Here is a 13,432-nt window from a genome sequence, read left to right on the forward strand (position 1 = left end):
ACATTTGTCCTCTTTATCATCATCGTATAATATTTATTAAGTATTACCCCTCTCATCTCAGAATAATTGAATGGTTTTAGGTACGTATATGTATACAACGAAAATATGTTTAGATACAATTTTATCTAGATAAAATTGAGTTACTTATTTAGAAAAAAAGTCTAGAGGTTTCTAGAATCTGATGGAAAACGGCACCTGCTTTTTTTCATTGGTAGTCCTTCATGTTTTCGACACCCTATCTAAAAAAATCTAATCAGCTCTTCTCCAATAACAGTTTTAGAATCACGGTGAAATAATACAACTACAATATCATGTCTCCGACATGCATCCAATATCTTTATTTTATCTTCATATAAATGTTTCCTTCATATCCGTCCCCTTCCTACCACCGAGGATTTTCCGCGCCACACTCCCTTGAATCATGCACGGTTCCTCCTCCCACTTGTCTCCTCCATCGGTGAAATTGCAACGTGTTTCTTTTTGGCCATCAATATCTTTATTTTATCTTCATATATATATTTTCCTTTCATATCCGTCCCCTTCCCAACACCGAGGATTTACTGCACCACACTCCGCTAGATCATGCATGGCGCCTCTCCTCCATTGATGAAATTGCAACATGTTGTCTTCCGTGCATATAATTATTTTAAACACATACCGGAAAATCCTTATGTTGTCATCCAACCTGGCTAAAGAAAGTGAACCTCCGACAGAACTTCTTGCCTAACCCGATTGGACAGATTGAGCATGTGAAAGAACTTCCACGATGCAACACCGTTCGACCCACGCATCGCTGTCCCGGCCTCACCTTTCACCAGCACCCTCCTCTTTCTTTTTCCAAAATTCCCATCTTGCCGCCCAACTCTAGATCAATCAGGTCTACATCAAAATAATACTCCTTTTAATATTTAAAATTAATCTAAATTAACTTTGAACACAAATCGAGTTGAACTCAAACTAAAAATTAGTTAGAAACAATACATCGTGTTTAGACCGTAGAAAAACACGTTTTTTTTAACATGCTATTAGATTTGTGTTGGCAAATATACCAATAGCATTAAGCTGCATACGACTCGACATGTTAACCTGCAGTCTGTTCAGGTATTAATTTTTTTAGAGACATTTAGGCAAGGAAGAAAACAATTGAACTAAACTGAGCGAGGGATGCACCGGATCCAGGAGAAGGCGTCCATCTTCACCCAAGTTTGCCAACAGCCAGGTTGGGTGGTGCCATCCACGACCGCGCGAGCGTAGAAAAAGATCTTGCAGCACCACGATCAGGCAGGCGACACTTCCCCCGCAAGCTGGACTAATTCTCCATATTTGGCTATTTTTTTTGTCAATTCGACGGAGGCGGCATACCTGCAATAGCTAATCGGGAGCAGGAGCTTCAGGGTCAAATTCCATGGGGAGCAATTTTGGGATCGGCGGCCGCGTAGTTTGTATATTCGTATGATTCCAATTTCCGTTTACATGTGCGCCTATTCACCAATGTCGTAAATCGATAGAAAGTCGCTTGGATAAATTAGGCCTTGCTGAATGGTTGGCAAGTACAGATGAATGACTGACATATGCAAATTAGCACTGGCGCGATTTATTCCGCTAACATTGGTGTTGACCTCTGGCCGCACCCATGACGCCGCCTGGAGAGCTCCGCCTCCGTTCCTCTTCCCCGAACTTAGCTTGGACGAAGCTGGCCCCTTCGCACGGGTCGCACCCTCTCTCTGCCTCCTTGAAATCTCTCCCCAAAACTCCCCTAGATCCTGCCCTCCAAATCTCTTCTCCTGAGACAGACTTTCTATTCTCGCGGATGGACCTCGAGTTCAGATTGAGGTGTCCGAGAGGGGGAGCAGGGGCCAGCGAAGATTCGAGATGGAGCTGGCCGACATCGTACGCGGCCGCCGGGAGAGGCAAAGCGAAAGTGGCTCCGGCTAGGATTGTGCCCGCCGCTGTGGTGATTGAGTTGCGCGGGTGCGGGTTGGGCGGACGGATCTGGAGGAGGAACGAAAATAAGAATGAACCGGTGCGTGGTAAAAGTGTGTAATATGCGTTTTGGTGGGAGGGCAAAACGGTCCAAAAAAAGCGTTGACGAAACTTTTTGGCAGAAATCTTAGCTCCTTTATTATTAGGTATAGATATAATCCAATCGTGGAGGTCAATGGAGTGGTTTATAAGAGTATTGTCGGCCCAGTTCGACCTTTCAATGGCGGCCAGCTAGTTGCACGCTACATGCCTATGCATGTTCCATGTTCCGTCGCCAACCAAAACAAAGAGGCAACGATATATCCTGTTCCTACCAGTAGTATAAAAAAACCCTGGCGCCAACAACCGAACTTGCGCTATTTGTTGTTATCCTACTAATTCTTATGTAAAATTCTAACATGTAACCGGCTGTTGCTACACTTTTTTCAATAAAAAGAACATATTAATATCGAGAGATACTAATTATATCTGGCCTCTACAACAACGCAATACCCTAATAGCAGTACGGATGCACACAACTAAAAAAAAGAAGAAAAAAATTAAAAAAATGAAAGTCCCGCTACGGTATTCTAGGCTTAGCAGAAACAATATATCTACCTCCAAGACAACACATGAACTCTAGACTCTCCAAAAACGACGTCTCCAAGAAGGCAACAGTGTACAAGCACCGTCATCGCCCAATTAAAGATCTTAGGTTTTCACCCTTAAAATAGCATCAACTCTCAAAATAATGTCTTTAACAAGACTATTGACTATTGCCAGGTACAACCAGTACGTTATGGCCAGACCTTGAAAAAACGCCTCAAGTTCCAACCGGCCGCCTCCCGTCCCCTCACCGAGAATTGTTTTTGCTACATATATCTGACCGCCGCGAGATTCACTCACTTAAGTACATCGAACGGTTCTAGAGGCGACTGATAATTTGCAAATCAGCCAACTAATTTCTAGCGGTTGCCACTATTTATTTTCTGACGGAATTCTGTAGGAAGAAAGCACAACGGGTTATGACTTTTGACTAGTTTGGTCCATTACCACCTTTGCTCTACTTACATATACTAGGATTCTTGGTCGACTGAAAGTTACTCAGTTAAGTAATGTCATTTCACAATCTCATATATATAGTGAGTACTGACATTCTTTTATCGCCTAAATATCTTTTTCTCAATTGTAATCAACTTGAAACTGAAAATTAGATCAGTTGGATAAAAGTACTAAAAACAAAGGGTCCCTGCCGCCTCGTGAGTAAAAACCCTAGCCCCTCCACTTCATCCTCCTCCATAGATCGGTTCCCCCTCCTCCGGCCGGGGTCGCCGACATCGGGAGAAGTGGGGAACCCGATCGATGTGTGGATTTTTCAATGAAAGTAGTCTTTCCAGTAGTCTATGTTAGGATTTTGGTCGCTGTTTTCTTGTTGGTTTCCCTGCAATGAAGATGGCATTGTCTGCAATGAGTGATCTTCGGCCTTTCATTCGACGACGAAATCTCCTTCCCGACGTCAATGGTGGTGTTGAAAGATTACAATTATCTAGGTATGGGTGTTCAGATCTTGCTTCGCCAGATTGATCTTGGACCTTTTCTCATGGTTGCCGCGAGGAAGATTATCCTCGCAGTTTTTATCCCGGTTGCTACGTCCTCGACAATGGTGATTCGTATTCTCGGCTCCCCATCAACGTCGACAAGGCTAATCGGTTGTTATTCCCTGACATACTGGTGTTGGTACTCTTACCGATGTTAATTAACTACTTTAATGGTTACGCGCGTGCCCGCAGCCTTGGCATTGCAGTTCAAATTAAAATTATGGGAGAACCTTCGTTGGTATTTACAGATTTATGGTTTGTTATATATCTTTGTCTGCCTTCAGGAAAGTACAATATTGTGTCTTGGAAGAAGAAAGAGTTTGAAGACCTCGAAGATTTGCTAGTACGTTTTAGACTTTATTTTGTAATCGTTAGAGACAACTCGTGTATCTCTATCATGTATTATTTATTACTATAAATATATGTGGTATTGATTGTAAAAACAAATTTGAAACTAAAATTCTCAACCTCTCACAGCCTTAAAAATCTGAACCGACTGGCAACCTTAAAATCTCAGTTCCAACAGAAAAAATTCGGTTACATCATATTTATCATATTTCTATACGGTGCGAATAATGACAACTGAAAAATTGCAAGTTGCAACCCATATGTAACTCACTCACAAGTCACTGGTGAAGTTCAGAGTCCTACCTTTCAGGGTGAAAACTCATGGTCTGGCCTTAACTAGTTGTGTTTGACAATGACCTTATTGGAGACATTGTTTTGAGAGCGGAGACTATCTTAAGGGTGAAAACCTAAGATCTTTGATCGGACGACGACGGCGCTGGTGCGTTGTTCCCTTCTTGGAGGCGTCGCTTTTGGCGAGTATTTCAGGTGTTATCTAGGGGTGGATGTATTACTGTTGCTAGGCTTAGGATACTATAGCGGGACTTTTCTTTCTTAGTTTCTTTTATCTTTTTTGGTTGTGTGCATCCGTACTGCCATTAGGGTGTTGCGTTGTTGCAGAGGCTGGGTGTAATTGGTATCTTTTAATATTAATATATCCCCTTTATCGAAAATACGTAACTCACTCACAAGTAAATCACAATACAAATCCAATAAGAGAGGGTCCCACTGCGGTCTAACTTAATTATCAGTGGACTATGAGTTAGCAAACCCTGAAAAAAGGTCGACGTACGTGACATATACGATTGATGAGAACCGGGTGACCTGAACTCTGCCGCTGGGGACACGTTGACCAAGCGGCAGCAAATAATCCAGCTGATCATAGTGCCTGACTGGGAATCTGAGTTGAAGAAGGTTGTATCATTGGGCATGTCCGCATGTGCGCATTCGGTCGATATACGTTCCCCCGGTCGGAAGCTGAGAAGCGGCATATTTTTTTTTTGTTCCACCAGTATATGAACCCCCTAGCTCACCACGATACAATCCACAATTCAAGCAACGCAAGCTTGAAAGAACTAATACTCCTACTAGAGATCGCAGGTTAGCCTGCAGCCCGTGCTGAAGAGATGGTGAAGGCGTCTCTTTGCGTGCTGGTGACCTTGGTCCTCGCAGCCATCGCCGCGCAGGCTCAGGCAGTGTCGCCGGCTAAGACGACAAAGGCTGTCATGGATGCAGTTGTGAAGCAAGAGGTGGAGAACGCCATCAACTGCAACCCCGGTGTCGGCGCCGCCCTCGTCCGGCTGGTGTTCCACGACTGCTGGGTCCGCGTAAGCATGTCCATTCAGTTTAGACTTTAGAGCCATGCATGCAATTACACACGCGCAGCTATTACGACTAGAACTTAAATCTTGTATCTAAATGATTTTGCTGATATATAGGAGTGAATATTGTATGCTATCAGGGTTGCGATGCATCCGTGCTCCTCGACAAAACACCGTCGAGCAGTAGTGTCGAAAAGAACGCGGCCAACAACATCGGCCTCGCCGGCTTCGACGTGATCGACAGCATCAAGGCCAGGCTCCACGACGTCTCCTGCGCAGATATCGTCGTCTTCGCGGGGCGCGAGTCAGCCCGCATCCTGAGCAAGGGGAGCATCGACTACACCCTCGCGCCGGGCCGCCTGGACGGCGTGGTCTCGTCCGCGGCGGAAGCCGACGCCACCCTTCCAGAGGCCAGCTTCAGCTTCCAGGAGCTCAAGGACAACTTCAACCGCACCGGCTTCAGCGTAGAGGACCTTGTCATCCTCTCCGGTGCGCACTCCATCGGCGTTGCCCACCGCACGTCCTTCCAGGACCGCCTCGACGCGGCCACGCAAACCCCGATCGACCCTGAGTACCAGACGGCCCTCAGGTACCGCGTCAACGTTGATGGGCTCAAGACGCCGAACCCGACGGAGAAGAACAACATCCGCGACATGGGCCCTTTTTTTCAGGGAGTCTCCGGCTACAACTCCTCGGGGGTGGACCTGTACACTCCGGAGGCGGGTGCCCTGGACAACAGCTACTATACCGCCAACCTCCAGAAAATGGTGCTCTTCAAGTCCGACTGGGAGCTGAACCAAGACCCCACACACTTTGCGGGAGACAAGCTTATCGAGTATAGGGACAACGCCGCAGATTGGGACCTCGACTTCAGCGACGCCATGGCCAGGCTCAGCAGCCTCACTTCCCCTGGCCCCAAATCCGAAGTCAGGAAGCACTGCAGGCGCACCAACTCTTACTAGAAAACATCCCCGGCAATGGCTGATTCATTTATGTTTTGATCCTGCAAGAGAAAGAATCAAAGGGCACGGGTTTTAATTTTGATTCAGGGGGGAAATGTTTCGCACAAAAAGAATTTGAATCAAACCATTCTTTCTGTTAAATTAAATATTGTGTATGCATATTCGTGTAGACAAAACCGTATCAAATCAGATTCAGTTATGATGGTAATCATCTTGCCTTGCATGGCAAGCCCGCGTGCAATGCAATATAAGAGCTGATCCGGTGGTAACGTTTTGCCTATCGAGGCAGTCCCTATTCCTTCGGTGTCTCTAGTAGATCCAATCTCATTACTCATATGTTCGACATGACTTCTAGCTCGACCCAATCCTCTGAAACCTCCAGCACTGCGGTGGCTGGGTCCATGATGTCCGGATCAATGCTTTCGTCTGGCCTTTCTTTAGACAGTGTTCCAAACCTGTCCTAGTTCATCATAATCAAGCTTCATGGATCCAATTTGATTTGCTTTGTTGATGGCTCATATGAGTGTCCATCATAGTATAGTATGTCGTAACATCTGAAGAAGGTGGCGTTGCTTAGGTCGTAACATCATAGTATGTCATCATATTTTTTTTCCATGTTGTTGGATCGCTTGGAAAAAAAATCCGGAGCACACGGCGTACGTGGAGCCGTTGCGATGAGGCATTGATGGCTGGTCTTCTCTCCACCCTCTTCATCGAAGTCCTGGCCTAGGTGACACTGCTCGGTTTGTCGCCTGGAACATGTGTCGCCGTGGGCGATGTATCACGCACGGGTTGGTGATTGAGTTTGCCTGGAGCACACGATATCAAATTTTTGGCGCGTAAGCGATCTTCCACACCGGAAAGGACCTTCCATTTGAGATGGGGCCTTTCTACTGTCAACTAAAATTCAGAATTGCAATATTTATTGTTGTGCTAGGTAGGTCTTTTTTTAATGGGCTTGGTACAGTGGCGGATGCAGGAAAGAATTGGAGGGGGCGCACACCTGTAAAAAAAGTGACTCCCAAATTGTGAAAAACATTTGCCAAATAAAAATATATAAGACAAATTGATTGTCAACATTGAAATTCAATATATATATATACATATCAAATTTGCACGATTGCAATGCAAATAGTTCAAAACATGAAAAGAGTCTTACATGATACAATATAGTATAAATAGAAAATTACATCATTTCTTCATCATCTACAATCAACAGTGTTGAAGACGATGCAATCTTCTTTGATTCTTGTTTCTCGAAAAGTAACGAAATTTGGCTACTTCTCTTCATTTCTACATAATTGAACATATAAGTGACTTCATTTCTACTAGTGTCAAACTACTAATTCTATTATTAGCACATAGAATAGCTGAAAAGGGACAATTTTATATCTTAAAAGACTTAACAGTCTGTCAGTGCACATGAAAACTGTGTGCGGGAGCGGACCTGCTGACCTGCTGAACTGTTGGAGCGCTGGCGGGAGTAGCCGTGGAGAGCGGCGGCCGGCCGGAAGCACGGGGGCCCAGTCGGGGAGAGAGGTGACAGAGGGATTCCGGGCAGTGAGCGTCGGGGACCCAAGTGAGAGAGGAGCGGGCGCCAGAGGCGCTGGGGCGACTGCTAGCGGGGAATCGCGCATGACCTGGTTCGTGACCTCGTTTCTGCTTCTTCGTTCGATGCGATTGGTACTTGAAACTTCTACTGCAAGTCTGGGACCGTGATTGGGCTTATTGGACCTTTTATCCAAGGGGTGTCAAAAAAAAATTCCACAAATTTTGGGTGGGCCATGCACCCTCCCCCCCCCCCCCCCCTGCGTCCGCTCATGGCTAGGTAGGTCATGGGTGCATCAAACGATGAACTAACCTGCATGAACACTCAATGTTGTGGTCAAGCCGTTAATGACCCTACGGAAGGGGCGGAGGTAGGTCGAGTAGGGGCTAGATCCCCAAAATGTTCGCCCCTTCATAATTTGTAGAAGTGGCCAAAACTATTCTGCAGACTATACTCTAGAAGTTTCCGTAAATTTGATTACAATGATGGTACACCAGAAATTGCTTTAAGGTATTTTTTTATAATGTGTCATTATGTCAACCAAAATAATAACCATATTTAATATTAATGCAAATGCAAAAAAATAAGTAGGCGTACAATTTTATAATTTGTTGTCAATGTCTATAAAATAAATAAAACTGACACTTTTCTTATTACAAAATACATTTGTTTTTAGATGTTAAGTGTATTTTTGAATGTATATTACAATTAATACCAAATATATTTACAAAATTCCATATTAGTTAATGCTTTTTACGATGTAGAGGGGAAGATACAATCATTTATATTGCAATATAATAAAAAATAAGTTATTTGAAAAGTATAAAAACTTTAGTGTAAATTATATTTATTTAACTTGCTCTAGGTCCAAAATTTGTTTGGACATGCCATGGCCGTGAGCCACCCCTTCAACCTAATAAGTCTATTTGACAATTTGTGTCCATTGCCCACCTGGCTCATGTATTTATTTAAATTTTACACAACTAGGCCCAAGCTCACAATGCTTCTTCATTTCTCCATTATTGCAACATCAAATATTTCTTTGCTTTGTACTGAATATATATGATGCCAGGGTTGATATCTTTTTTGTAATTATGAACATAAGTATTGCTAACTCATTTGAAATTAGCCATAGTGCAAACAGGTTCAGTGGAACAAATGTGCTCCCAATACACTTTTTAATGCTAAATGTCTTCTCATTCTTTATCACAGAAGTTGTCATATAAATTTACAACCATACTTGTCCTTCTCCTTGCACGAAAAAATGATCCTCTCAGGGCAGTTACTATGATAGTGAAAATTTCTGACCTGATGTATGTGCAGACTCCGTTGAACTGGTATACATCTTCGTAATGTAGCTTGAGCTTGAACTACTGCCCTAGATTGTCTATATGGTCATCATACCAAACCCTCTCCATTGCCTTCTTTGCTCTGATCTTTCTGCCACTTGGTAGTATAAATAGTACTGGCTCATGCCCATCATCATCTTCTTTTTCAGAAAACCCTCATCTTGCTCATCATTAGAAGGAACCCACTGTGGCACACATGGTATCTCAACTTGATAGTAACATCTGGTAGTTGGCCCCTGCCTCCTGACTTTCTTGTTCACAGGTTTCTCTGCTGCAACCTTCTCTGACTCCATTGAAATATCAAAGATATCTTCAACATCTATCTCTCCGTTACAGTGCAACATTGGATCATTCTTACTTCTCTTCATCTGTGCAATTCTCTGTTGTAACTCCTCTTCTTCTTTTCTTGTCATTTCTTCTGCATGCACTGGATCAAATCAACATGTATACGCCCATCTATCATTAGATTCCGTGCCTTGTTCTTCTGCCATAGCAACCTCTTCGTCAACCTTTTTTTTTTTTTTTTGCGAATAGGACACTGGCATTAAAAGAAACACCGAACAGTACAACACAGCTCAAGAAAAACGAAAATTACAACGAGATCCTTGAGAAGCCTTTCATCTTCAACCTCCAGACCGTGTCGACGGCGCGCCGCCGCTGCCGCTCCTCCCTGAGCTAGCTTGACGTTGTTGATTGCGGACGGGAAGTCGCCGAACGGGTCGAAAAGACCACATCCGTCCCGGAGACGAAGAAGTAGGATGAACTGCCGATGAAGCTCCTTGACGATCCGAAGATCCCCACAGCCAGACGAAATCCTCGAAGACCACACCATACCCACAAGCTTCTCGACGTAGCCGTCGAGATGGGGTTGAAGCCGGGGAAATATTATTGCACGAGGCGCCGCCACCACCACCTGAGCGCCGCCCCTACAAACAGAAGCCCTAAAGACGGGAAACGAAGCTCCCAAAACTGGGAAACGGAGCCCTCCCGCCGACGAGGGCCGCGATCTGCCCCACCTCCATGGCCCGAGGGCCACAGAGGCGGCCAGATCGGAGGCGGCCAGATCAGAGGCAACCTCTTCGTCAACCTTTCTTGCTCACACAATACAGACTTTCTTGTGTCCCAACTTGGGTTGGAATGTGCTGATCATCTTGTTATGAAAATTCCTAGTGCCAAACTAATAAGCTAATTGAAACACCTCCTCCTTTGGATCAAGATCTATGTGAGTTGAATTATTTCCTCTTTAGTGGGGAGAGAACAATTGCTTTCTTCCTATTGTCTCTCATTACTGCCGGTACCACTTTCTTTGAACTGTCATACATACTAACCATTTCTTCAACCTTTATGTTGTTGTAAACTAACACTAGACCATGCAGTCCATGCGCTTTCATCCTTAACATAATAGATGGAGTCACATAATCCATACCCCTCTGCCACCATAATTGATAGTAGATTCAGGAATCTAATTTCTGATCGCTGTAGTTTTTTTTGCACTAATTTTGCTCCATCAAACTGAATATAGAGCTCCCACATCTCAGACTCGTGCCTACATTCGGAACAATTAAATAAATAAATCAATTGTAACCCTAAATGTTACGATCCTAGTAGACACAAAATACATTTTTTTTCTGAGGTAGACGGGGAAAAACCCCACCGTTTATTATATAACTCGAAGCGGCCAAGAAACCAGTCTGTACAAAGGTAGAGAAACAATGAGGGGGGGGGGGGGGGAGAGTCCGGCACACACTACACATGTGAGAGTACAGAGGATCACAGCTCATCTAGGCGAGCGCGATCAGGTGGTCGAAGGCGCCACCGCCAGAGAGAGAGGTCATCCCCCACCCGGCGAAGAGTGGAGCCAGTGGTGTGGATGACCCCGTTGAAGACGAGGTCGTTGCGGGACTTCCAGATAGCCCACAGGATCGCCGCAACACAAATCCTCCAGACGTCCGTGCCGAAGGGTAAGGGCGTGGGAAGGTCCCAGACGGAGAACTCCTCGTCCGGGATTGGTACATCCAGACGGGTCCAGATTACAGCCGCCATGCAACAGTCGAAGAACAAGTGCCTCCCCGTGTCGGGAGAGGTACAAGCAGCGCAAAGGTCAGAGGGGGCGCAGCTCTTCCGGAAGAGGTTCGCGCGTGTGCTCAGGCGGTCGATGTCCGCCAGGTAGGCGAAGATCCGGATCTTCGAGGGGATCCGGAGCCTCCAGGAGATGCATGCCGAAGCGTCGTGGGGGCGTGGAGGCGCGAGAGCCATGTAGGCCTCCCTGGAACAGAAGCGAGGTGTCGAGGGAGAGTCGATGGTGCGCAGGTCGCAGCCAGCCCAGAGAGTGTAGCTGGCGATGATGCAGTAAACAAGCCGCAACTCGTCAGTCGCAGCCGAAGTCAAGCGGGGCTGCAGGTCCAGCCCTCCTCCTCCCACCGTCGCCACGGTGGCATGCCGCCGCGTACTGTGGGAGAAGAGCGTGGGGAAGCGTGTGGCAAGTGGCTCGCCGGGGAGCCACTTGTCCAGCCAGAAGGACTTGGAGCGCCCATCCAGAATGGTCACCCTGGTGATAGACCGGTAGAGTGGGAGACACTCCTCCACAATCTTCTCCAGGAAAGAGGGGGGAGTGGAGACCTCCCCAAGATCTCAACCTGTGTGAGAAAAGAACCACTTTTTCCAAGGCAAAGGGTTAGGCTGGTGTAACTGATGAACGAAGTTTAGGAGCAAGCACCTGTTATGCCGGTGGAGATCCTTGATGCCGAAACCGCCCTCCTGCTTAGACAACAAAACTCTATCCCAAGCAATTAAACAGCGAGCACCAGAATAAGAATCCTTTCCGGTACAAAAAAAAGTGCGGCGCCTCTTATCAATGCTTTCAATAACACCACTAGGAATCAAATACGAGCACAAGTAGTAGGTACCGAGGTTATTAAGCATTGCATCACACAACACTAGTCTACCCCCCAAGGACAACAGGTGCGCCCGCCAACTGGAGAGTCTTCGATCAAAGGATTGAATAAGGGGAGCAAAGGCAGAAGACGGAAGTTTGGTAGGAGAGAGGGGGAGCCCCAGGTAGGGTTGGGGAAAGAAGGAGATGGCACACCCCTGCGAGTTTGCCATGGCGGAGGCAACACATGAGGAGACATGCATAGGTATCATGCACGACTTATGGAAATTGATTGCGAGGCCTGTGGCCGAGGCAAAGTCATCAAGAACTCCCCTAAGACAGGCCGCGACTGTCGGAGAAGCCTTGCAAAGGATTAGGGTATCATCAGCGTACTGAAGGACAGGGCAAGGGACTTCGGCGGAGAGCGGGTGGGCAAGAGAGCCGTCCTGCCAGGCAAGCCGAATCATGCGCTGAAGCACATTAGCGACGATGATGAAGAGATACGGAGACAGGGGATCCCCTTGATGGAGACCATTTCGACAACGAATCCAGCATCCGGGGACGCCGTTAAGAAGGATTGCCGTATGCCCGGTGGCGAGAATATGGTTCATCCACTCACACCACCGATCATCAAAACCCCTAGCTTTGGCAATTAGACTGGACCAGTTGACAGAATCAAAAGCCTTGCGGAAATCAATCTTGAAGACCAAGGTGGGTGCCTTGCGCAAGTGGCAGCAACGAAGAAGGTCGGCTGCGTACACAATGTTTTCCGAAATGCGACGGCCGGGGAGGAAGCCGGTCTGGTCGTCGTCAACCATGGAGTGGATAGCTTCCTGAAGCCTGGAGGTGAGGACCTTCGTGATGGCTTTCATCACGCAGTTCTGGAGGGAGTTGGGTCGGAAAAGGGATGGATGAAGGGCAACGTCTGTTTTGGGAAGGAGGACCAGAAAGGCACGGTTTATCCTACTGAGGTCAATAGTGCCATCGTAGAAGGAATCAAACATCGCTATGATATCAGGGGAAACTACATCCCAGAAGGTAGTGAAGAAAGAAGGGCCAAACCCGTCAGGGCCAGGGCTGGAGAGCTTGTTCATGGATAAAAAACTTTTTTGATCTCATCGGGGGTGAAGGGGGAGCTGAACCTGCTCTCGATTGCAGGAGCCCCAGGATAGAGGGAAGAGACATCGAAAGGCCAGGTAACGGGGGTCACTGTCCCCAGAAGGTCGGAGAAGAAGTCCTTAAGGACAACAACCTTAGAGGAATGGTCCGAGAAATTGGTCCCCTCCACCACCAGGGAGGGAATGGAATTGCGACGAAGCCTACAGGTTGCCGTAGCGTGCAAAAATTTGGTGTTCTCATCGCCTTCCAACACATAGCGGACTTTGGCCCGAGCCTTCCAGTAGAGAGCCTTTTCTTTACTTGAGAGGTGAAGGGCATCCATAGTGAGCGTGCGCAGGAGATTTTCCGGATGGG

General features: G+C 46.5%; 2 protein-coding genes across 2 annotated transcripts; one reads left to right on the forward strand and one right to left on the reverse strand.

Annotated features, from left to right (window-relative positions):
* The first annotated feature begins 4,967 nt into the window (after positions 1-4,967).
* On the forward strand, positions 4,968-6,397 carry LOC127297659 (peroxidase 2). The gene is made up of 2 exons (XM_051327973.1): positions 4,968-5,233; positions 5,368-6,397. The coding sequence occupies exons 1-2, from the start codon at positions 5,033-5,035 to the stop codon at positions 6,187-6,189; spliced, it is 1,023 nt and encodes a 340-aa protein (XP_051183933.1). The 5' UTR covers positions 4,968-5,032; the 3' UTR covers positions 6,190-6,397.
* Positions 6,398-10,857: 4,460 nt separating this feature from the next.
* On the reverse strand, positions 10,858-13,053 carry LOC139830386 (uncharacterized). The gene is made up of 2 exons (XM_071818383.1): positions 12,353-13,053; positions 10,858-11,635 (listed from the first exon to the last, which is right to left on the reverse strand). Exons 1-2 carry the CDS (start codon positions 13,051-13,053, stop codon positions 10,858-10,860), a joined length of 1,479 nt encoding a protein of 492 aa, XP_071674484.1.
* Positions 13,054-13,432: the final 379 nt, after the last annotated feature.

Source organism: Lolium perenne, chromosome 4 (genome assembly GCF_019359855.2).
Source record: "Lolium perenne isolate Kyuss_39 chromosome 4, Kyuss_2.0, whole genome shotgun sequence".
Taxonomy (NCBI): Eukaryota; Viridiplantae; Streptophyta; class Magnoliopsida; order Poales; family Poaceae; genus Lolium; species Lolium perenne.